The following is a 23,693-nucleotide window of genomic DNA, read 5'->3' as shown; positions in this document are numbered from 1 at the left end:
ATCAAAAGCAGAGGTATTTCATGCAGACACCGATAAGGGCTAATTTATGGCATCTATTAATGTCTGCAGGAAATACCTCTGCTCTTTCAGCTTTCTAAGGATGAAAAAAGCACGTTTTTCACACCGGCTGTGCAAAGGGCTATGGCAAATGATGTAACAAGAGCCTTAACCACTCCAACGCGATCTTAAATAGAATAATAGAAACATTAAATAATATCAACGTCTATATTCACTATATTATCCAGTCTCCGCGGTAGCTCCCGTTACCTAAATTCCCAGAATGCATTGCCGCTGTGACGACACATTTCCTGCGACGAGAACACCGACATATCCGATTCTGCACAGCTGTTGGTATTTTTGCGTGGAGTAAATTAAACTTTTGATGTGACAGAAGATCTGGCTGGCATTGAGACCCTTTCTGGTTCTACTAAAGGAGAAAATCTCTTTTTTGCTGTTGAGAGAGTGTTGGGAAAAAAATGAATTAAAGTGGGAGAAGATGGCCGGCATTATAACTGACGGAGCGGTAGGGAGGAAATCTGGCCTTGCTACATTTGTGTCTCAGAAAGTCAGTGAATGTGGAGGAAAAGTTGTTAAGTACCACTGCATTTTACATCAAGAACAACTATGTGCTTAATCTGTCGGGCTTGTGGATGTGATGCGTGACGTCGTCAAAATTGTCAACAATATACGCTCCAAGGCGCTTTCTCACCGACAGTTCAAGACACTGATGGATGAGATGGATGCGCAATATGGTGATGTGTTGTACCACCAGGAGGTACAACACACCACAACACATTTTTGATCTGCGTGATGAGAGTTTTTCAGCAAAGCAAGGATGGTAATATTCAAGTGCCCACTGATAAGAAATGGCTCTCTGACCTGGCTTTCCTTGTGGATGTAACAGAGATGCTCAATATTTTGAATGTTCAGCTCCAGGGAAAGGACCAGATTATCACCCAGCTTTTTGATCACGTCAGAGCCTTCAAACAAAAACTACTGCAGCTCAGAAGACATCTCTCAGCAGGTAACTAACATTTACATTTATAATATTCAGGATATTTTGTGCAATTATAATTATTATTAATTATATTTAGAATTATATGTGAAGTTTACATTTATATTCAGTCATGTCAGCATTTGTATTTTTGTTGTACATCAAGCTGATAAAATTTGCTAGTTTCTTAAATTGTCATGAAATAATAATTTCCTTCTTTTTTCAGTTATTTATTCTATTTTTTCTCCGTCTGTTTTACATGCCTGTCCCAGTCTCACACTGTTCTTTCTGTTTCTCATCCCACATGCAGGAAATTTAGCCCGTTTTCCCTGTCTTTGAGAGGTAGGCATGGTGAAAGAGAAGGTCCATGGGTATGAAGCAGTTCTCAGCAACCTTATCCAGGAGTTTGACAGTCGCTTTGAGGACTTCAGACACAACACTGCTGTCTTTGAGTTGTTTGCTCAACCCTTCACCATCAGTGTGGATGCAGTCAGAGATGATCTTCAGATGGAACTAATTGAGCTTCAGTGTGATTCAGAACTGAAACACAAGTTCACATCCCTTCCCTTGACAGACTTCTACAAATGTGTCCCAGCAAACAGGTACCCAAAGATGTGTAAGCAGGCACAAGTGATGCTGTCTCTGTTTGGCAGTACCTACCTCTGCGAGCAGACTTTCAGTCTGATGAACTTGAACAAGAGTAAACTCAGATGCAAAATAACTGACTCTCACCTACATAATATCTTGTCTTTGTAAGTCAGCTACAGCCCAATGTTGAAAAACGTTTGAAAAATAAGGACCAGCTTCATATCTCTCATTAGGTCACTGACATTGCAACCACATGGTTTTATTATTGCTTGTGTGTTTGGCATTGAACTGTATTGTACATTGAACACTTGGGGATTGTTGGTTTTATTGTAATAAGTTCATTAAAATGCAAAACTTTACAAATAAAACTGCATTAGTTAATCAGATTAAAGTTGTTTTATATTTATTTTAAATATTATGAAATAAATAAACCCATAGCAACTTTAATGTAATACAGTTTGATTTATGATGTAAAATTTACTTGTGGCCCACGGCCCTCAATCAAGTTTGATTTTTGGCCCTTCATAGGAAAAAGTTTGGGCACCCCCTGCTCTACACCAATGACTGCACATCTAAAGACCCCTCTGTCAAGCTCCTGAAGTTTGCAGACGACACCACACTGATCGGCCTCATCCAGGACGGTGACGAGTCTGCTTACAGACAGGAGGTTAAGGAGCTGGCTGTCTGGTGCAGTCTTAACAACCTGGAGCTTAACACGCTCAAAACTGTGGAGATGATCGTGGACTTCAGGAGAAACCCCCTGCACTCCCCCCACTCACCATCATGAACAGCACTGTGACTGCAGTGGAGTCATTCAGATTTCTGGGCACCACCATCTCTCAGGACCTGAAGTGGGATATTCACATTGACTCCATTGTCAGGAAGGCCCAGCAGAGGTTGTACTTTATTTGCCAGCTGAGGAAGTTCAACCTGCCACAGGAGCTGCTGAAACAGTTCTACTCTGCCATCATCGAATCCATTCTCTGCACCTCAATAACTGTCTGGTTCAGCTCAGCTACCAAATCTGACCTCAGAAGACTACAGAGGGTAGTCTGTACTGCTGAGCGTATCATTGGTACAACCCTCCCCACTCTCCAAGAACTGTACTCATCCAGAGTGAGCAAAAGGGCTGGCAAAATCACTTTGGACCCCTCACATCCAGCACACAACCTCTTTGAACTGTTACCGTCTGGTCGACGCTACAGAGCTCTGTGCACCAGAACGACCAGACGCAGGAACAGTTTCTTCCCTCAGGTAATCCATCTCATGAACACTCAATAATAAATGTGGAACTATAATACATTATCCATTCACCACACTCACTTATTTTATTTTTATTTTCTAATTTGCACATACTTGACCTGTACATACATAGTTGTCTATATTATATTGTGTTTTTGCTGCTTTGTGCATTGCCTATTTGTACATTATTCTTTTATTATCTGTGTCCTGTCCTGTTGCTGTCTTTCTGTTACTCTGTGAAGCTTCTGTCACTACAACAAATTCCTTGTATGTGTAAACATACTTGGTCAATAAAGTTAATTCTGATTTATTTATTTTTTTTTAAATAGGTTTGTGTCCTAGGTGATGGGTTCAAGCGTCACAAAATGTATCAGAGTGGATGAATCACAAAACAAGCAGGTCAGTTTCAGTATTTTGATTTTATTTTTTTTTTCTTCATTTTTTTTATATGCTTTTTTTGTTTTAAGAAACAAATGCTTGCAGATGTCAAATGAATTAACACTCACACCCTCACCCCTTTTAGATCGTGACCAACGCAGCCAACCCATGAGAGACAGGTCCTCGGCCAGCCAATCACAAACACCCCAGATTCTCAAACCGACCCCCACTTCCTGTTAAGTGCATATGTGAATCGAAAAATGTTTTCTTTTTTAATAACGAAAGTGCACAGGTGGAGCAATACTTTCGTAAACATAACATCCCTGCATTAATTCCTGTATATTTCTTTCTTTCATTTTTGCAGGATGTCTAGAGCTGGAATGAGAATCTGGAAAAGACACCAAAGGTAAGGATGCAGGGATTCGTTTCCATTCATTCACTCGTTTGTAAACAGCTTATCCTTTTTTCTTTTCTCATAACCCTACATCAACAGGTTTAACAAGGCCTTTTGTCGTACCGTCCGCGCTCCCCTCGCGTAAGACAAAAAGGTTAATCAATAACATGGTTCAAAATAAAGTTTAGTGATTGTGCTTTTAAAACCAAAGTCAAACATAGAACAACAAACATCGACAATGACAAAAAAGAATAACAGTGCATTACAAAAAACAAAAACGAACAAATAACTCTCAAAATGTGGCACTTTTCCTGGGGCAGTTTAAACACTATGACAATTTACAACCAGGATGGCGGCTATAAAAAAAATTATATTAACTGGCGTAATTTTAAAATTATTCAAATAAGCCAAGGAAGACAAATTTAATGTACCACAATGGATTATAAAACACAGTTAGATATGTATACACGTGTATGTACATGTCAGTCAGTCCCTTTGTGCCTGGAGTTTCATTACAGTAACAGCTGACTGACAGCTTTCTCGCCAAGGTGAACAAAGCCATAATCGCTTTCAGGAGCTAACGAGCGCATCATATTGCATTGGAATCAAAACAAAACTGCTTTAGCCCCACTCAAATGCACCATTCTTTTTTGTTTTTTGTTTTCTTCTGTCTTTTTTCTTCTTTAAATGCACATTGAAAATTAAGGTAAATAAATGAAGAATGGTTGGTCAGTTTTTCAAACGTGACTCTGGGTCGGTAGTTTTCAGTAAAAGATACCGCCGAGATGGTCAAACTGCGCTGAAGATGGTTGCTGAGGAACTTTAAACAGCCATATTTTTTATCTTCAGCTCTCCACCATCTGAAAAGAAAAGTTTGAAGCATTATAGCAAACATCATACAAGGAAACAATTAGGGCTGCCCTCGACTAAAGATTTGATCAAATACACACAGTTTTGCGATCAAGAAATGGCAAGAAAATGGCAGAAAGCGCATCCTGTTGCTTTCTTTATTTTACAAAAGTGCCATGTTTTGTTGTTATTGTGAGTGCACACAAATAAACGTAAAGTCTTTACAGATTCGAAAGATGCACTGCTCTTATCTGTATGAGCAAAAATGCCAAGAGTAAAGGCCATTGCACACAGTCCGAATTTTTCGTCCGAAATTTTCGCACGTTGAAAAATAAATACGACCTCACGTTTTGTCAATCACGTTTGCACACTGCCTCCGAAATTTTCGTCCGTCAAAAAAAAAATTCGGATCGGGTTCGATTTTTTTGCGTTATTCGCATCCGTATTTGCATTTTGAGATGCTTTGAGAAGGTGTTTTGACAATTCAGAGCCACCGTACAAGCGAAAGCCAAAATAAATTAATACACTTCGTCTTGCAGCACAGCAGACTTTATATTCTGTATTCCGCAATTTGTTTGTCATAAAGAACTGCTGTAGCCTATTTTTTTATGCCTGGCGCGCACCTTTCCGATGCCGCAGTTCGGTGTGTGTGTGTGTGTGTGTGTGTGTGTGTCCATACCTCAGACAGTCTCTGTTCAGGATAAATTGGTTCATGGAAATTGGTGGTCTTTTTATTATGTGGATTCAGTATCGCTAGCAAAGTATCAAACTGAGGCATTGACATCCTGAAATAAACTTTGAATCTCTCGAGATAATCCCGCAGCTCTTTGATAAAGAGGTGGAACCTTCCTCTCTGCGCAATCTAAGGATTGGATGGACCCAATATTTCCTTTTTCTTTTTTTAAAAAGAGAGAGGACAACAAAATCATCCTCACTACTTAAAGACATTTTGTATAGTTTTGCGAATTTTTTCGCAACGGATTAATTAAAACGCATCGGACTCAGTGTGCAAGGTCTCTGTGCATGACGAATTTTTAAGATTGCGAATGCGAAAAAATGCATGCGAAAATTTCGGACTGAGTGTGCAGAGACCTTTAGTGAGTACACGGACGCCTCCATCTGTCCTGCAGTGAGCGCGCTGCTGTTCAGCTTCCACACTCCACATAGACACTATAGCGCACATTTTCTAGGTTAACATCAGATTGAGCGGCCATGTAAAGTTGCTCCTACTAACATATTTCAGATGATAAGCCATGTTTGAGGTCGATGAATGATAGGCGAGCGTTTGGATGCCCTGCCCAATGTACTATATTACCACATAGACCAGCCCTTCGCCAATGTGGATTTTTATTTTTTTCTGCGACTAATAAAATTTTGGTCTACTAATGGTTAGGCGACTATTAGGGGGCAGCCCTAAAAACAATAAATATGTACCATCCAAAGAGCACAGTAATACCAGTGTTATTTTACTAATATTTCTATACTATTACAGTGTTTTGAATTCACTTTTGTCAATTTTTCCTTTTTTCAGTTTTTGTAATTTGATGTGCTTTTGTAATTTAATTTTTTTTTTTTTTTTTTTTTAGCCTTTTGTCAGTTCTTTTTGTTATCTTTTTTTATTTCAGTTTTAATTTTATCAAGCGTTTTTTAGCTTTTAATCTTTTGACTAATTTTTTATTTTATTGCTTAAACACATTTCAGTTAGTTGCAAAGCAATATTTATTATTTCAGGTAAAGTTTTTCCATCTAATATTTATTTTTTATTTCAGTGTTAATTTTTTTTCCCATTTAACTACTTGAATGGAAATTGGAAATGTTGCTTTGGCAACAAACTAAAATAACGTAACATTAACAACACTAGTCACAGTCACTTTTGCAAAATAACTGTGCTCTGGTTTGCATTTTGTCCAATATAAATATGGTTGACCACCAATTGCTATTGACCAATCAGAATCACGTATTCCTTCCATATTCAGGTATGTTAGAAGTGAGGACGCACCTCAAGCTCCTCCCCTCCTGTCTGGAAGGCTCCTATGGTGTTTAGCCCAATATCTGCAGGGTTTCGGCGGGCCCCCGGAGCCCCTTCACCTCGCCGCCGTCCACCGGACCCTCGAGAGGACAATGAACTGGAGGAGCTGGGGTCTCTTTCTCCACGAGGAGTGTGGACGGCTGGGAAAGATGGGCGACTATAAGGTAGGATGTCCTCTGATCCTGAAAGAGACATGAGAGGTAGGTGACTTAAGCATTATTTACCATAGTATTTAACATGAGAAAACAGAACTGTAGCGCAGTACCTGGGTGCTGACGGCTCTTATGGCCTGCACCGGCATCTTGTTTGCTGCTTTTCCCCGTCCTCTGACCCTTCTGTACATCCTGGCCCGAACCCGTTCGCTTGTCCTTGCCATCAGCAGAACTGGATCTGGGCGACATAGCCCCCCGTGGGCCCTCCGGGATGGTTTTGGCCGGGTGTGTTGGAGACTTCAGCATGGCTGGAGGAGGAATTGGAGGAGGGGGGAGATCTGTGAGAAAACAATAGGAAAAGCATATATTCTGTGTGAATGTTTTATGTTTGACATTATAGCTCGCCATCCACCTTATTTTTAATTTTTAGCCTTAAATCTGGTACAAAAATAGTTAAATACTAAAAAAATAAATAAATGATAAAGCATAAAATTATGCATTCTTAGGTAAGTAAGGCGTTCATTTAGTTGGCAAGAATGTACTATTTTTAAACTACTTTGTTCCACCTGATGGCACCGCTTTCTCAGGTTTGGTGTATGGAGCAAATACTTTTTTCCTGTTTTCTACTTCAGCTGGAAAAAAGGCCAACTGAATTGAAGTTATGTAATTATAATCATGTAGGTTTATTTATATGGATATCAGAGTGTGGTTTGTATGTGTGTACTGAGAAATTCTTGGGGGACAGCTAATAAATCAGACGTCTCGCACATTTACAGAAAATAGCTTACTTCCGTGTTGCAAAATAAGGTGGATATTCACACATGCTAGTGTCCTTCAGAAGCAGACGTTCAGCTAATTGACACCAGAACTCATTTGTCTGGCACCCGGAAGGTGCCATGGAAACACAGCTGTGCTGTTGCGTCGCAACCCTCCCAACAGCTGCACGCTGGAGCTCTTTCCCACCACGGCGCTAGTCAGTTGAGAAACTGTGAATGACGGTTCATCACTGTCACTGGTTGTCTCCACGCTTCCCGTGCCAGTTATTCAGGGTTGTTTACAATTGCCGTCCTTGTTAAATAGCATTGGCTAAAAAAGTTGTCCGAGCTCTGTGCGTGACGGATCTCGTAAACTTGTGCCAAAGACGCTGAAACCTGATTCAATTTCAAATCAACATGCATCTGAAATGACATCCCAATAGGTGCCAGACTCACAAATACACCCGTATTACGCAAACATAGCGTCACTAGACTCTTGTTGACAAGTTTAAAAAGTGCTAAAATGGTGCTCGGGTGCTGCGTCAACATTTTTACCCGTACAAGGTCAGAGCACACCAGACGTCTTCACAGAGCGCGTGTTTCGTTTTGTCCAGGAGAGCTTAGCGCAGCTTCATCACTGCTCTGACACTCAGCAAAATACGAGAAGGGTCAGTGGATGGTGGACGTGGATGGTTTTTATAAGGCCTGTGGTGTCTTGCGGTAGTCAGGTGGCGGATCGATGCCAGGGTGAGAGAGAAGGGCCGCATTTCACAGGAGCAGAAGAGAGCTGTTAGATTTACGAGAGGGGTGGACGAGGGAGGGCTCTCTCTCTGCTAGCGCTGCTGTCCTTATTTGTGTGAATAGTGCCTGCACTGCTGTGAAATTACTAGTAGTGTAAAACACGTCCTTTCTTGCTTAGATGTGGTAAGAATGATTGATGTTTAGTGCTTATGGGTGCTTTTTTTGCATTCAAAAGTTTGGTGTCAGTAAGACTTTTTTTAAAGACATGAATACTTTTGATCAACAAGAATACATTGAATTGATTACATGTGATAGTAAAGTCATTTATGATGTTTCAAATTCAAGAGTTGTGCTGCAAAATGATGCTCTTTCTATTCATCAAAGAATATCAATTATTGATAAGTAGTATTCCTTAAGCAAATTAGAATTATTTCTGAAGGATCATGTGACACTGAAGACTAGAGTAATGATGCTGAAAATTCAGCTTTGGATCACATGAATAAATTACATTTTAAAATCTGAAAATAGATCTTTTAAACTTTAATGCTATTACACAATATTGCTGTTTTTGCTCGAATAAATGCAGCCTTGGTGAGCAGAACTCTTATTTAAAAAAAAAAACCTTTCCAACCCCAAACTTTTGACGATGTTAGAAATCAACTCAAACTGCTTAACAAACACACAGAATTCAAACAGTATTATATTATACATTTGTAATTTTTTACATTATTATTATTTCTTAATAAATATTTTGACAATGTAAATTATAATTTTGGTATCAATTTAACATTGTTTTTTTTCATAAATCATTAATTATTTAATTTAATTAATTATTAAATTAATTGATGGCATCATTTTCCTAAATTATTATAAATTATTTAATTTACTTTTAGATTTAATTTATAAATGTTGATATTGTTTATTTTTATTATTACTATTAATTGTGTAACATACACTATACAAACAGGGACATAAAACCTATTTCTAAAGTTTTATTTTGCCTGGCTGCAGTGAAAAGAAACAGAACTGTTGTTAATCAACCAGCATTGCCAAGTCTTTGGTTTTCCTGCAGAATGTTGCTGCGGGTTGTTTTTTAGTCTGCGGGTTACAGCAATCTCCAGTCGTGGAAATTTATTCAGCTTGCATATATTATTCAGTTACTTTTCAGCCGCTTTGCAAATTCTCTAACTCATATTTGCTTCAAAACGTTTGATAACCAAAGATATCCTTCAGCATTCCTGTAGAAAACTTTTCTTGAAATCTGAAAACAAACTTCTAATAGAAACACTCTAAAGGAGGAAACTAAGACAAAGAGAGAAGAACGTCTGGAAAAGACTGGCTCTTTTCTCTCCAGACAGAAGTGGAGGCAGATGAAAGGTTAACAGGGCCTTCTGGAGAGGAGTTGGAGGAGGACGAGATAATAAGCCTGGTGTCACCCAAAGCACTGAGCAAACAAGAGCAAAATTAACAGAGGCGGGGGGAGTGCGTGTTTGACGCGTGGTATTTGGGGGGTTGGTAGGCAATCTGTGTTTCAGATCATTTAGTTTTGAGTGTGTTTGTGTGAAGCGCATTCAAACGACAACCTTCTTCTTTTCCGTGCGAAACCCTGTATTTAACCCTCCCACACAGCGTAACTCGACGAAGGCCTATCAAATCAAATCACACATTCAACAGAAACTTGAGCTGACACAGACTGATCAATCTGGGTCTCTTCAGCGGCCAACAGCGAACAAAGACGAGAGAGGGAGGGAGCGGAGGAGATTAGAAGAGGGGGAGGAAGAGATTACAGTGAAGGGAGGGAGTGAAGGACAGATGAGAGGGGCTAGTTGATCTGATAGAGCCGACCAAGGCCTGTGTGCGTCTGATATTAAATCTTAGTGTCAACACACAAGGACAACTGACTCAATGATGAGACGCAGCAGATGAGACTGTGTGCACAAACACACACTCGCACGAATGCGAGCATAAAGTTTGGATGCGTTTGTGAGGACTTCCTTTCGCAGTTCCACATGCATCACACACATAATGTGACCTTTCTGAAGCCTTCGGAGAGTTCTTCAGTGAAGCTCTGGCACCTGCTGCAATTTCATTAGAGACTGAAGCAGGAGTGGTCGCTTATGACACACTGTAGGTGGACTCCGTCGTCCCACTGAACTGACCCCTCCATCCCCCTCGCTCTTTATGATCCTGCTCCATATACGTGTATCTTAAATGTTTGGACGATGCATGTTGTTTTATAGTTGATGCATAGCATCCATGGACTTTTTAATCAACTTCAACATTTTAGGTTAAATCAATATTTATATGAATACATGACCACCATTTTGAATGGATCACAAGGGTTGTGTGAACAATGTGTCGATGTGTGAACAAAATGAATCTGTTCGTTGAACTGGTCAAAAACACATCAGTGTCACACTTACTTACAAGTTATCGGTTTGAACTAGTCTAAAATCATTCAGATCAGCTGTTTGCGCACTGAATCGTTATGTTCATAGCATAGTCATTAAAAAAACACACATTTTATATATATATATATATATATATATAAATTATATTATACTATTCAATTAAGAAATAAAAAACATGTCACAAATACTGTAAATGATATTATACATTTCATAATATTTGAATAAAATAGTATAAAGTATATTATAAATTTGTAATCGTTTTATGATAAAAAAGCTATTATTATTTTCTTTAAAATATTGTAACTATAGTGTAAATGACAATATTTACAATTTGTTTTAATTTTAATACATATTAATATTAACAACAATAATAATAATAATGAATACAAATGATAAAAAATATTGTAATGAATTTTTTTTTATATATATATTTTTGTAGTATTTTATCTTTTTTATTATATATATTTTTGTAGTATTTTATCTTTTTTATTATATATTTTAATTATTTTTTCTTAAGAAAAAAAGTAATGAGTACTACAAGTATTTAGTATTCATGATTCATGACAGAAAGCAGAATTGTGCATGGACGTACCCTCTGTGTAGACCTCTCGACGCTGGTAGCCTGTCTGAGCAGCTGGATGTTGTTTTTGCCTCTTTAGGGGCCTCCTCTGACCTGGGGCTGCGCTAACGTTACTGTCTGTGGACACTGGGCTGCCTGGACGGTGTCCCGCAGGGAGGTTTTGGTATTTCCGTGCTGCTGGCAAATTAGAGGACAAGAGGGTTTGCTTAGTTCAGCTCTATTAAAGGCCGCAGAATTGACTACAAATTAATTTAGCCGCTGTTGGATGTATAGCATTACAGTTAGTGTCTCCATTTAAAACATTATCATTTAAATTAATAAACAAATATTAGGAGGTTTTGGCAGGACACGTCCACATCTTCCACATTGTGGAATATCTCCAAATGAAACAGAATAGTCTAGAAAATAATGTAGGCTGGGCTCGAGTTTGTCCATAAAAATGGATTTTAGAAGTAGGTCTGTTTTTATTATGCACATTATTAGGCCTGTTTTAATTATGCATAATAACATTCGGGATATTTATTAAGAAAGCATATACACGTTCCAGTACCTCCAGACACTGGAAGCTGATGGTGGCCTTTCCCAGGATGCTTTGCTACTCGTAAACCAGAATATTCGGCCGCAGCTGCCACGGCCTGCGCAAAATCAGCATCGGTAAAGAAAGATCCATCTGATGAGCTGACGGCACTGGAACGACCCGACGAGGCGTTGTCCTCCTCTGAAGCCGAGCCCCAGCCGTTGATCATAGACCCGGTTACAGAGCTCTCCAGGTCACAGGTGCTGGAGGCCGGGGTCTGTTCCAGGCCCCGCAGGAGAGCCCTCTGCTGGGGCAAGTGCTGCTGGTGAGGGTGGGTGTGGAGCTGGTGGACTCGAGCCACCTCTGCATCCATCTCGTCACCCTCTTCCTCGTCCTCTTCTTCCTCCAGCCCATCCGTGTCCAGACCCAGGGGGCTGGAGATGTAGCCGTAAGTGTGCGGAGGGGAGAGGGGGCGTGGAGGAGGAGGTGGGCTCACCAAGAGTCTCCTAATGGAGAACGACAGACGCCAATTGTATCAAACTGTAAATGGGTTAAAAAGAAAAGCACTGTCAAGCTGTTGCAGCTAGCGTACCTGCGCTCGTGTAGGTCAGGGTTATCGTGCAGCATGGGCTGCATCTCCTCCTGAGGGGACGGGGTAAGGGTCGCGGTGGACTGGTGACTGTAGGACACGGCAGCCGGTGAGGAAGCTGCTCCCCGTATGGGCGGTGTAGGTCCGCGCTCTAACTCCACCTCTTCCTCCTCTTCTAGCTCGTCAGGTTGCAGATACATACGAGACGGCGGCAAAGGGCACTGCAGGTCTGTGTCATAACTGAAGAGAAAACCAAAAAACATGATCACTTGAAAAACTTTTTGGAACCATCTTGCAATCTTGAGTTTCTCATTTGCATATGTTGTGTAATCGTGTATTTAATGTTAAAGACTTTTTGGAAGTTGCTGTACAAAATGTCTGACAAATGTCTTTATTATAAATTTATATATTCATGTTATTTAAAAAATATTGTTTTATACGTTTTATTGTTTTAATATTTAGTTCATTTATTTGATTAAAGTTATGTATACATATAAGGAATATTAATAGTTAATTAGGTTATTTTAAAATAATAATTATTATAATGATTTGTATTATATATTTTGTTGATTTATAAATAACTTATTTTTAATGTTTATTATACACATATATATATACACAATTAAAATGCTGTATGTAAATATTATAATGTTTAAAAAATATGAAGTACATAAACTATGAATGTTATTCCTAATAGATGTGCATAAGTAGTGCTATCAAACTATTAATCGCGATTAACTGCATCCAAAATAAATGTTTTTGTTTACATTATTTGTATATATATATATATATATATATATATATATATATTAGGGGTGGCACGGTTCGCGGAAAAAAACCGAACCGCACGGTTCTCCACACACGGTTCGGCACGCGCTAGGACCGCGGTTCAACTGAATTCTGACAACGCATGTGGTTTGTTATAAATAACACGTAAAACAAATAGGGTTCGGCTAATGTATGTTTCTGTTAATGGATGCGCATTCTGGCTTCCCAGTACATTATAACAACAGCGATGAGAAAAAAAAAAAAAAAAAGGGGGACAAATCATTCACTCTTGTTCAATGCGAGTGCCGTATGCTGGAATATGAGCATTTATTCCGTCATCACCCGGGTGCTGATAGCGCGCGCACAGGTGAGACCTGAACAGCACACGTTGATATCGGTGTTTAGACTAAAGTCATGTAAGCTTTGCCAGCTCAAATATTTAAGAGCCAGAGGACGCGAGCTCGCGCGCGCAGTGAGAAGATTTGTGCGTGCGCTCATCAGAAGTGCACAAACCTGCGCCTCAGAACGCGCGCAAATATGAAGCTCTCTCTGAAGTATTGTGTTTTAATGGATAAATTCACACAAAATTCTGTCAAAATGCCCGTCTTGGTAAGTATCCTATAGCAGACATAGCCGGCTGGGCGTACAGTATCAGTGCTTTCTCTTAAAGTGACAGTTAATATTAAATAAACAGCAACAACAAAGAAATCACTCACTGCTCTTGATTGAATCGCTTTTGTAACTTTAATAAAGAGTAATCTTTAATGTATACAGTCAAATATGCAATGCTGTTTTACCTTTGATTACTTTAATCGTACTTCAATTTCTGTACCTAAAAACCCCCCTGAAAATCACTGATTATTTTATTTGTATCTTTACTCTATTGTATTTTTATTTGTGCTGTTGCTTGTAGTTAAAGGTCTGCTTTTATTTGTGTACACTCACAATGAAAACAAAACAGATTTTATATATATAACATGTAATAATATTTAGCATTTTCACATCAAAATAAAAGAAACTGAGCAAAGTAGATGTCTTTTTTTCCCTGTTGTACCGAAATTGTATCGAACCGTGACCCCCGAACCGAGGTACGTACCGAACCGTGACATCTGTGTACCGTGCCACCCCTATATATATATATATATATATATATATATATATATATATATATATATATATATATATATATGTGTGTGTGTGTACTGTGTATATTTATTATGTATATATAAATATAAACACATGCATGTATATATTTAAGAAAAATGTTATGTTTATGTTATGTTACATAATAAATATGCATATTACAATGTAAACAAAAACTTTTAATTTGGAATACGGCTAATCGCGATTAATCGTTTGACAGCACTAATACTAAGCATACACACCATGAGTGAAAGCCTGTGTGTGTTGATCTCACCTGTCGTCCATCGCGAGGGTGTATTCCTGACATGGTGGAGGATTAACCGGAGGAGGAGGCAACAGTTCGGTCCAATTCATTGGGTTCTGTTTGATCTGTTTAGTTGATCGCCCACCTTTTTTCTGTCCTTGACTTCCTGTAAAGCAAATAAATAAATACACATTCAGCGTGATACAAACAGAGCTATATCAACTCCCAGCCCACAATGCCATCTGAACTTAAAAATTAATTTGATTGCAAACTAAAATGCTTTAATAAGATCTGGTTCATTTCTTTTTCTGTTCGTTTGTTTGCGAACTTGATGCATGTGTGAAACAAATGGCACTTTTACACTCAGGAGAAGCAACATTAATGACACCCACACCATAATTTATGCGGTGTAAAACGCTTATGCGTATTATCTCTCTATTTGTAATTAACGTTGTTCTCTCCATCAAAAAATTTGTAATTTTTCAAAACTAGCACTCTCCATTGCCCAGAGGAGAGAGAGAGAGAGCATTAAAAAGAGAAACATTGGAGGCCAATTAACAGAAAGGAATTAAAATTCAGAGCCAATGAGCTGTGAGGACCTCCACGCACTCAGACCCTCTCTTTAATTACCTGAACTTCAAATACAATATAAAAATAGATACGATGCATTACGCCGGCAGCCTTGCATACGCCGCAGAATGGGCCTCATTTATCTTTGTCCCGCAACAAACACCGGCTTTCTGACAACATTATCCCCCCTTTCTTTGAGTCGGATGGATGAAAGCCGGAGTAATTAATGACGGTGTGGCGAATAGAAAAATTGGGAGGGGGGGATATCCTCCAAATCAGAAACATCCCGGGAAAATGCGGCAGACCTTAGAAATCTGCAGGGAACATGGTTTTAACTAAAGGCATTACTGAAAGAGGACTGAAAGAGAGATTGTTGCTGCCATTTAAGATATGTGCTCGTACACCTCAGAAATCGTGAAGAAGAATCGCCTCCTTTTGTTCAGACGCAAATGTTTCTCTTTGTTCCCTGGAGTTTCTCAACAATGAGTGAGCGATTTGTAAATGTCCTGTTTTGCATATGATTTACTGGCTCTTACAGCTACGAAAACGCTCTGAAATAATGGAAATGAGAGGAAAATGGAATAATGCAATAAGCTGCAGGACAACCGTTTAAGACATTATGATTGCAGATTTTTATGACAACTTGGTTGGATGTTTGGAAGGGGTGTAACGGTACACTTATTCAGTGACAGATCGCTGTATAGAAGCCTCAGTTCTAATGGCAGCAAGTACAGAAGAGTATTTCGCAAAATATTAGACTATATACTAATTATATTTCACTTTACCTGTAATCTTTTAATGTATATTTAAATAAATCTTTTATGAAACAAGCTATGACAGCCACAGAGTAAATGATTATATTTCAACAACAAATAAAAATTGTAGCCTATAATTTAGAAGTTAATTTAAAAACTGCATTGAGTGCAATTTACATGTTTGCATACAATTTTAAAAAATTTGAGTGTTGATTATTATAGTTAAAAATAAGTATATATGTTAAATTTTTTTTCCTCCTGCTTTACCATACCGAACTGTGACGTCAAAACTGAGGTACGTACCGAACCATCATGTTTGTGTACCGTTACACCCCTAATAGATAGATAGATAGATGGATGGATGTCTTACCAGAAGTGCTGCTCCCCCTGTCGGAGCTGCTGTAGGTTCCTCCTGTGAGGACGTCCTGGGCCTGGTTATAGGGGATGGTGCCTAAGACGGACCCCTCACCTCGATAGTGGTCTAAGAGATTGCAGTCAAGAGATTTTGAGTTTTACTTTTTATTACACATACAGGTGAGGCATTATGAGCCAGTCCTTAACATACCAGAATAAATGAAAAAAAGTTATTTTGTGAACTAGACAAATGAAAGCTCTTAAAAAGCGTAGACACTTCAATACAGAATGCTTCAGAGTGGAACATCAGACAGTCGAGTGGTAAAAGGTTACAAAAGGGTTTCAGTCATAAGCTGTTATGACTTGTTGGTGACTGGTTTCAATTGTCTACCAAGTGTGAAATAGCACACCCACACGCAGTTAGATTCATGCAAGTTGAGTCAAAAAGCAAACACGATGACCTTTTTAGTGGCACAATATGAAGCAGCAGATAATGGATAGCTTTGAGCTTGAGTTACATTCCCCCTTATTTGTTCAGTAATCTAAGATCTCTGGCTTCACACTGTTCTGAGACATCTGACACTTTAGTCTACTCTTTACCTTCATCCCCATCCAAACAGTAAAACAACAGCTATAAATATGGATTAAGTTTACTAGCAGAGCACAGAGTTGAATTACACATATACACAATGTGAGCAACCATGACGGATAAAAAAGGGGTTAGACAGTAAAAAAAAAAAGCCACATGTAAAGGTGCCAGGGAGGCTATCAGGAATCAAAATCGTGTAACGCTTTTATTGTGGTCTGAATATGAGGAGACAATAGAACAACAAGACAAGAAGATCAGCAATCTGATGACCTTTGAGGTAAACCGAGAAAAACATGGCATGGTTTTCTTTGAAGAGCTTGAACTAGTGTTTAAAATCAAATTCAAATAAATCTGCCTGAAATTTTCGGGGGCCGCAAGGAAATCCACAAAACTCACCCTTGTTCAGTTTGTTTTGCTCCATGACATTATACTGCAGTGGCGTGTTGATGTCGGCCTGTTTTTGAGGCGTTCCCTGGCTGCTCTTCCAGCTCTGCTTCTCATTAATGTCGGCACTTCCGCCGCTGCTGCTGTTCATGTTGTTGTTGGCCAGGCTGGACTGGATGAGCTGGGTGGTGGCGTAGGGCGTAGGTTGACCACCAGGACCCACAAAACGGCCGTCCTTCAGGTTGGGACTGTTGAAGGTCTTCATCTCGTTGATCTTGTTGGAGAGGTCCACGTCACTATAAAGGCCCGTGTCAGGAGCCAGCAGGCTGCTGGCCTTGTTGTCCATCTGGTTGCTGTAGTTGGCGATGCAGTCGGCTGGATGATAGAAGAGGAGTAAGACATTTTGATAGCCAAAGGACTGATTAGGATATAAGGATAAACCTGGCTTCTCATATGTTGTAGGTATTGATGTACTGATCAGACTGATGTGCTTTTAAAATAAGGGGACATTTACAGAAACTCGTGGAGTGAAGACTCTAGGTTGGTCTTAATATATACCAATTAGCTTTATACCAACGAGAATGAAAAAGGACACTTGAAACGAGAAATTTCTCGAAATTAATACACCAAGATAACACTTTTCATCAGAATCCCTGACACTGTACTACGATCCTCCTCCTCCTCCCTCGTCCACGACACAAGCCAAGCGTGTCACTTTGAGTTTCCCGAGCAGCCACGAGAAAGGCATCCCAGCTCATCAAGCAGGATGTTCCAACACATCCGAATCAAAAGCCTCCAAAACGAGGAACGCTGTAAAAGACCATCCTCTGACAGATCCAATTTTCTCCGGTTCATAAAATATTCAAATCCTCCCTGGGATCTGAGCGAGAAGCTTGGCACGTAAATACCGCGGCCTGCCATTGGATGGATTTCGAGCATGGCTCGTGTTTCCATAAGAAGAAACGGCTCTGCACTTCAAAGGTTGACGTATCAATGATAAAAGATCCCATGGAATGAGACAAACTAAGTCGTCTTTCCAGAGAAGCCCTGTGGGTACTGATCCGGTTAATATCCTGGAGATTTTTTAGTATTTGGCACACCAGGCAAGCGGGTGTCAAGCTTTTAAAACGTCATGCTGTGAGAATCACTCAACATTTATCCTTCATTCCTGCTTTGATGAAGGCGACAGGGATAAAATCTAGTGTTAGTGAAAACACACTCCCAATAAATGGATATCAAAGGCAAAGCCAAGCTTTTTGGGTTAAAAAAGCCCCATCTACGGTTTCTGAGGATGGTCTGAACAAACACAAAGCCTAATCCTCAAGCCTATTCATGAATATGGTAGCTAATTTCTTAAATTCAATAGAAAGACATTTTCTAAAAGGATTGGATGCAGATACTCTTAGCCAACGGCTTAGTCGCACCAGCTGATAGCTGAGAACAAAAAAGCTCTTTAGGTGACATTTAAATATAATTAAATGAACCGACAGTGACACCGCTGTCCAAACTAGGAGTTGCTTTGTGGAAACTGGGTGACCGTGTATATTAACACCGCTTTGTCACTTTCAGTGCGTGTCTCTTTGGACTTGCGAGTCAACCTGGCGTTCTTTTGTTTGTAAAGTAACTTGCTGACTCCTGAAATAAAGCCACCTGGAGGTGCTCCATCACTCCTTCTCTTTCCTCGCCCTCTCTTTTTCTCCCTCTCAGGTCTATTTTGACCTCTGTAACGGCTCCTGGTTTCCTGAATAAGCGAGCACTTACAGAAACTGCATTAAAAGGTTGTAACGGCGGTATGGAAATCAGACGGCTGATTGGATTAGCTGGACTACAGCCTGCAGGGGCCTTTTCAATATCAGCCGCTTTTATTTTCCCTAAAATGTCCACGTTCCAACAACTCACACATGCAGTTGTGTCAAAGGAAGGACACGATACTTGCGCTGCGTTGCATTCAACTTGGAAAGTTAGAATTTCCAACTTGGATAGGTGTAATAGAACATACTGCTTCCAAGTTGGAAACTTCAGTGGAAACGAACAAGCTCAACTTCAACGAGATTTACGAAAATGTCATTGGACAAACAATGTGGTATAAGCGGGAAATCTGCACCCTTAATGGTAAATGATTGCTTTAAATCAATTTAAACAAGTCCTTGAGTCACAGTTACCATAATAAAACTGTTTTTCTAGTCGTTAGCAAGTCTTTTCCTCATTTAAGTAACAGACTCTTCCAGAAGTAGTATTTCCTCATTTGTCGCTTTGGATAAAAAATCTTACTAAATGAATAAATGCAAAAAATCTCTAGTTATAATTGTAATTTTCCCACTTTGAATAGAGCATAGCATTATGCCTTTGTACACTACTACAACAGCTAGACTCCTACACACACACACTCGGCTCACACACTCACCTGGGCGGCTGTAGGTGGCCAGGTTGCTGTCGCTGTTTCCGTTGCTGCCGGTGCAGCAGTTGATGGTGCAGTCATTGTGATTGGAGCAGCTGTTCGGCCATGTGTCTGCAAGCCAGGGCTGGGTAGCTGGTTCACCTATATTCAACAAACCTGGTCTGGAAAACAGATAAAATGTGATTTATTACTAACGTTAAATTGGAAGTAGCAAATGCACACTATATGGTCATAATCAATAGTGTTAAATGCTGTTTCTATTTCATTTTTGAACTGCCATTGCCACAAATAAGGACAGAAATCAGCGAGCCTGACACAGCACCATTGGAACAACCATTGGCGTGAGTTTTGGGGCAGGGTTAACAGTTTGTCTGACCAATGGGAGGCAGAGGGAAGACTATTCCATTTGGTGGCACAGAAATGACACGCTTCAGCTTTAAACAGGAAGTCCATCACATCTCCTTCTATCCCAGTGCATCTCTCAGTGCATTAGGCTGTATCTGTGCTAAATGGATTGCATTTGCTTGACTTGCTCATGCCTGATGACACCGTTTCCCTGAGGCCTCGTGACCGTTAGATCGCCGTGTGGATTACCCAAGTGCTGGAGAACATTGCTGCTCCAGCCTGGGAAAGAAAAACACAAATGAACCCAGCCATCGCTAAAGAAAGAGCTTGGAGCTCCCAGCGCATGCCAGGGTGTCACAGTCAATCAACGTGATCTCGAGAGCTGGAGAAGCTCTGGATAAATGCATATATGAATTCATCCAGTGCCCATAGTAACCATTTCTATCAAATCTAACAGTTAAAGTCATTTTTATTTCAAAACACTGATTTATGTTTGATAGTTAGCTTTCATGATAAAACAAGGTCACATTAAAATGCTTCAGAGGAAATAAAGGAGATGAGGGAAGCTTTTTTCAGGGACGCTTATCAAAGACACAAAAAGAACATCAAAGAAAGAGTTGTGCAATGAATCTTCAACGTGATGCTTCAAAGTAAACGTGGCTTCCTCTTCTCTTAGTTCGTTCCGTATCCCTGCAGCATGGTATGTCTCTTTCTTTTATTTTTCTAACAGACTCTTTAGCTTCAAAAGGCTTAAACCTTTCCTTTAGGCAAGGGCAAAGACCTGCTTGATTAAAATTTGGACTCCAAAAGATGGCATAAAGGGAAAGACACACTAAAAATCGACTGCAACTATTTGATCGAGGTGCACACATGATCCAGTGTAAATGGTTAAATGAACTGGTTGGAAATGATCGTATTAGCAGGGTAGAAACGGAGGGCTTTTGTCTCATCTGGGTTCTGCAGGGCTCCGTCTCACTGCACAACCTCCAAATAAGTCTTTGCAAAGACAAAAATGCCCTCTAGTGTCAATAAAATGCAATAACACTACAGTACATGCCTTTCACAGGGACATTGTTGGCTTCTGATAAATATGAACTTTAAGGTTTTAAAGTGTCGAATCACAAAATGTGTCGATTTTTTTAAACATCTCACCTCCCAGCACTGCTGACGGCTTCTCCTCCTCTCTGATAGGCCACTGTAGATAAAAGAAATGACATTAATGAAGAAAAATCCCATGGAAAATGTGTAATGAAACAAATATCTAGCTGTTCTTTCAAATTTTCCTTTTGTTCTCCACAAGAGATAGTCATATAGTTTCCAAAAACGTGGGTGAATAAATAATGGCAGATTTTTGATTTCTGGGTGAGCTATGTCTTTAACAGGCTCATCTAAGCATGTTTTGTTGGCCTTGTATTTTCGTTCATATCTTACAAGCTCCTACATTTCGCTTAAAACCAGTGAGCATGTGGAAATAAATCTTGTTTGGTTTGCTACTAAAAACAAACCTCTTTCTCAATCTTCCCGCCCCTCTCATCTCTTGATAAAAACCTCCCAAAACCAGGCGAGTCAACAGCGGTTACAGAGAGATTGCACCAGATGAGAAATAATGAAAGGGTCTAAGCGCTGGTATGTAAAAGTCATCCGAGTTCAGTCCTCACGCTAGCCGGCTCATCTCTTCGTCTAATTGGCCACGAGATTAGTGATGTCACAGTTTCCCATCCCGTCCGAAGCGTTAGGGTGGGCGCCTGCGCTTTGATCAGCCGCTCTGCCGGTTCTAACAGCCCTCTTTAGTCAAGCACTCTTCTCTTTAAGCATTTCCTCCCTCTCTGTCTTTTATTTTTGACTTCTTTTCATGCTGACAAGTCCATGCGACTGAAGTTCTCTTTGATTATCCATGTAAACTCAGACTGGGGTTCCTTTCTTGTGGGGAGATGTATTATTAAAGAGAGGCCGTGCCTCCCACACTTCGCCTGTGTCATATTTGTTTGGAGTTCTGCTGTGCAGAACGAACGTGACTGAGCGGAGTGTTGAGGGACACTTCATTACAACGGCTGAGAAACATTATACTGCCTTGCGCTTTCCAACTCCAGCGGGCAGGAAGTCGTCACACTCTAGGGATTGTGGGAATTCTGGGCATATGTGCTGTGAGGAAGGTGTGATTACCTGTGGGGGTGAAGGTGAAGGAGGGCACTGCAGACACACAGGACGAAGAAAAAGAAAAAGAGCACATTAATTATTCATCAGATTTGTAATTATTATTCAAAAAATAATTATTCATCGTAGCAGCGCTGTGCATTAAACTTAAATATGTATGCAGTTATTGGAAAATTTTTCAAAAAGCCATGCGATTATATTTTACAGTCTCTGATGTAACGAGTCTGTTACCAATTACTCCGAACATTGAAACCTCATCATAAATACACAGTTCATTTCATTCTCCTTGTCATCTGAACTCTGTGGTTTTACAGTTGTGGGTTTGTGTCTGATTGATTGTGTGTGTATATATATGTATATATATCTATCAGAGACAAGAGGAAAATATTGATATCTAAAGTTTCTGAAGAAAATGGCACCGCAATGCTAGGATTTTGTAGATGTTTGCTATTTCAACATGTTGATATGCAGTTGCTAGGGTGTTCTGGGAGGTTGTTTACTGGGCCAAGTAAAAAAAAAAAAAAAAAAAAACAGCTCACTTTACTATATTCTGGTCGCTATATGTGGCTTAATTATAAAAAATTGAAAGAATTTTTCCTCTATTTTATCTATTTTTTTCATACACTACATAAACGATCTACTGATACTTGCCACAAAATCTCCAATAAATTAGTCATTTACATATTTAAACATTATAATCAATCCTAATATTGAATATTGTATCTTATTAAACAAAATAATATAATTTTAGTAATAATAAATGTATATTAATATAATCAAATATAAAATAAATAATGATATTGTATTTTAAATTAATATAATTCAAATAAACATTTATATTAATACAATTAAAATAATAATTATTATTATTATATACACAAACATGTGACGTGTATTGCAAGAATTCAGCTGCTCTCTAGCGGTGTTCTTTATTAACTTTGACTTAAATGTATTATAATAAATCATAATATTTAATAGTTTATTGAATTATTATACATAAAAAATATAATTATATTAATAATAAATGTATCAATATAATCAAATATATAATAATACATGTATTTAAAATTAGTATAATTAAAACATGCATATTTACATTAACATAAATACTACAGTAATAATAATAATATAGCCTGACATGTGAATTGCAAGAATTTGTGCCAGGCTGCAGTCTAACGGTGTACTTTATTAACTTTGACTTAAATCTATTATAACATATACCCTCGGTCTGATGTGAAATCTAGTTTCTTTCATGTTGATCAAAGGCTCCAATAAGCAGATGAACACGGCTGAATCAATCTGAGCGATATGGGGTCAGAATTCATAATAAACAGCCCATCAGAAACATCAAAGTATCTGTGCAGGAAGCTGTTGCGCGTGATGCCGTCAGGATTGTTTTTTGGCAGCGTTACACCGATACATCAGAATTCAACACCTGCTGTCTTCACCTTCTCATCTTCACGTATTTACGGGAAAACAACCTTTAAAATTGTCAGCCGCTGCAGTCCTTTTCAAATGTCACGTTTATCTGCTGCGCTCGTCTGATTCTTGGCAGTGCTTTGAGAAAAGATGATTCTAATAGATTGGGCCTTTTTTTGATGATTTTATCCTGTATGCATGAAGGCTTTGAAGCAGAAGTAGATTGATGCTTGGCAGGCCAAATACAGCATGGGAAAAAGATCATTTGATGGACGAAATAAATCAAATCTCAGGAGTCTGGGGATGATCAGTGTTTTTAAACAATTTAACACACATTCACAGCTAAACGCA

General features: G+C 39.2%; 2 protein-coding genes across 4 annotated transcripts in view; one reads left to right on the top strand and one right to left on the bottom strand.

Moving 5' to 3' along the window:
- Positions 1-301: 301 nt before the first annotated feature.
- Positions 302-8,732, top strand: LOC306851460 (uncharacterized protein). 2 transcript variants are annotated; one of them, XM_079387708.1, is made up of 7 exons: positions 302-1,024; positions 1,305-1,596; positions 2,111-2,836; positions 3,154-3,223; positions 3,348-3,437; positions 3,567-3,608; positions 6,422-8,732. In XM_079387708.1, the coding sequence occupies exons 2-3, from the start codon at positions 1,343-1,345 to the stop codon at positions 2,367-2,369; spliced, it is 513 nt and encodes a 170-aa protein (XP_079243834.1). In that variant the 5' UTR covers positions 302-1,024; positions 1,305-1,342; the 3' UTR covers positions 2,370-2,836; positions 3,154-3,223; positions 3,348-3,437; positions 3,567-3,608; positions 6,422-8,732. The 2 variants fall into 2 exon arrangements, with proteins under 2 accessions (XP_079243834.1, XP_079243833.1); XM_079387707.1 differs by lacking the exon at positions 6,422-8,732 and having other exon boundaries at positions 3,348-3,839.
- Positions 3,289-23,693, bottom strand: part of LOC306851459 (roundabout homolog 1-like) — a 162,424-nt gene continuing 142,019 nt past the window's right edge. Inside the window, exons 18-29 of one of the 2 annotated variants that reach the window (XM_079387705.1) lie at positions 21,933-21,959; positions 20,922-20,964; positions 19,431-19,585; positions 17,039-17,401; positions 16,070-16,180; positions 14,405-14,540; positions 12,223-12,459; positions 11,664-12,136; positions 11,126-11,290; positions 6,740-6,964; positions 6,445-6,656; positions 3,289-4,456 (exon numbers count right to left, since the gene is read on the bottom strand). In XM_079387705.1, the coding sequence (XP_079243831.1) occupies positions 4,442-4,456; positions 6,445-6,656; positions 6,740-6,964; positions 11,126-11,290; positions 11,664-12,136; positions 12,223-12,459; positions 14,405-14,540; positions 16,070-16,180; positions 17,039-17,401; positions 19,431-19,585; positions 20,922-20,964; positions 21,933-21,959 (2,162 nt within the window). In that variant the 3' untranslated portion in view covers positions 3,289-4,441. The remainder of the gene's footprint in view (positions 4,457-6,444; positions 6,657-6,739; positions 6,965-11,125; positions 11,291-11,663; positions 12,137-12,222; positions 12,460-14,404; positions 14,541-16,069; positions 16,181-17,038; positions 17,402-19,430; positions 19,586-20,921; positions 20,965-21,932; positions 21,960-23,693) is intronic. The other variant, XM_079387706.1, reaches the window with a different exon arrangement.

The sequence above is a fragment of the Barbus barbus genome, assembly GCF_936440315.1.
Source record: "Barbus barbus genome assembly, chromosome: 31".
NCBI lineage: Eukaryota > Metazoa > Chordata > Actinopteri > Cypriniformes > Cyprinidae > Barbus > Barbus barbus.
This window is presented reverse-complemented; position numbering and strand designations above follow the sequence as displayed.

What these genes read in the sequence shown, in the direction of transcription:
- LOC306851460 (XM_079387708.1), top strand. Translation starts at nt 1,343, where the DNA reads ATGGTGAAAGAGAAGGTCCATGGGTATGAAGCAGTTCTCAGCAACCTT. An exon ending in AAATGTGTCCCAGCAAACAG is followed by an intron (nt 1,597 to 2,110) that starts GTACCCAAAGAT and finishes GGCCCTTCATAG; the next exon opens with GAAAAAGTTTGGGCACCCCC.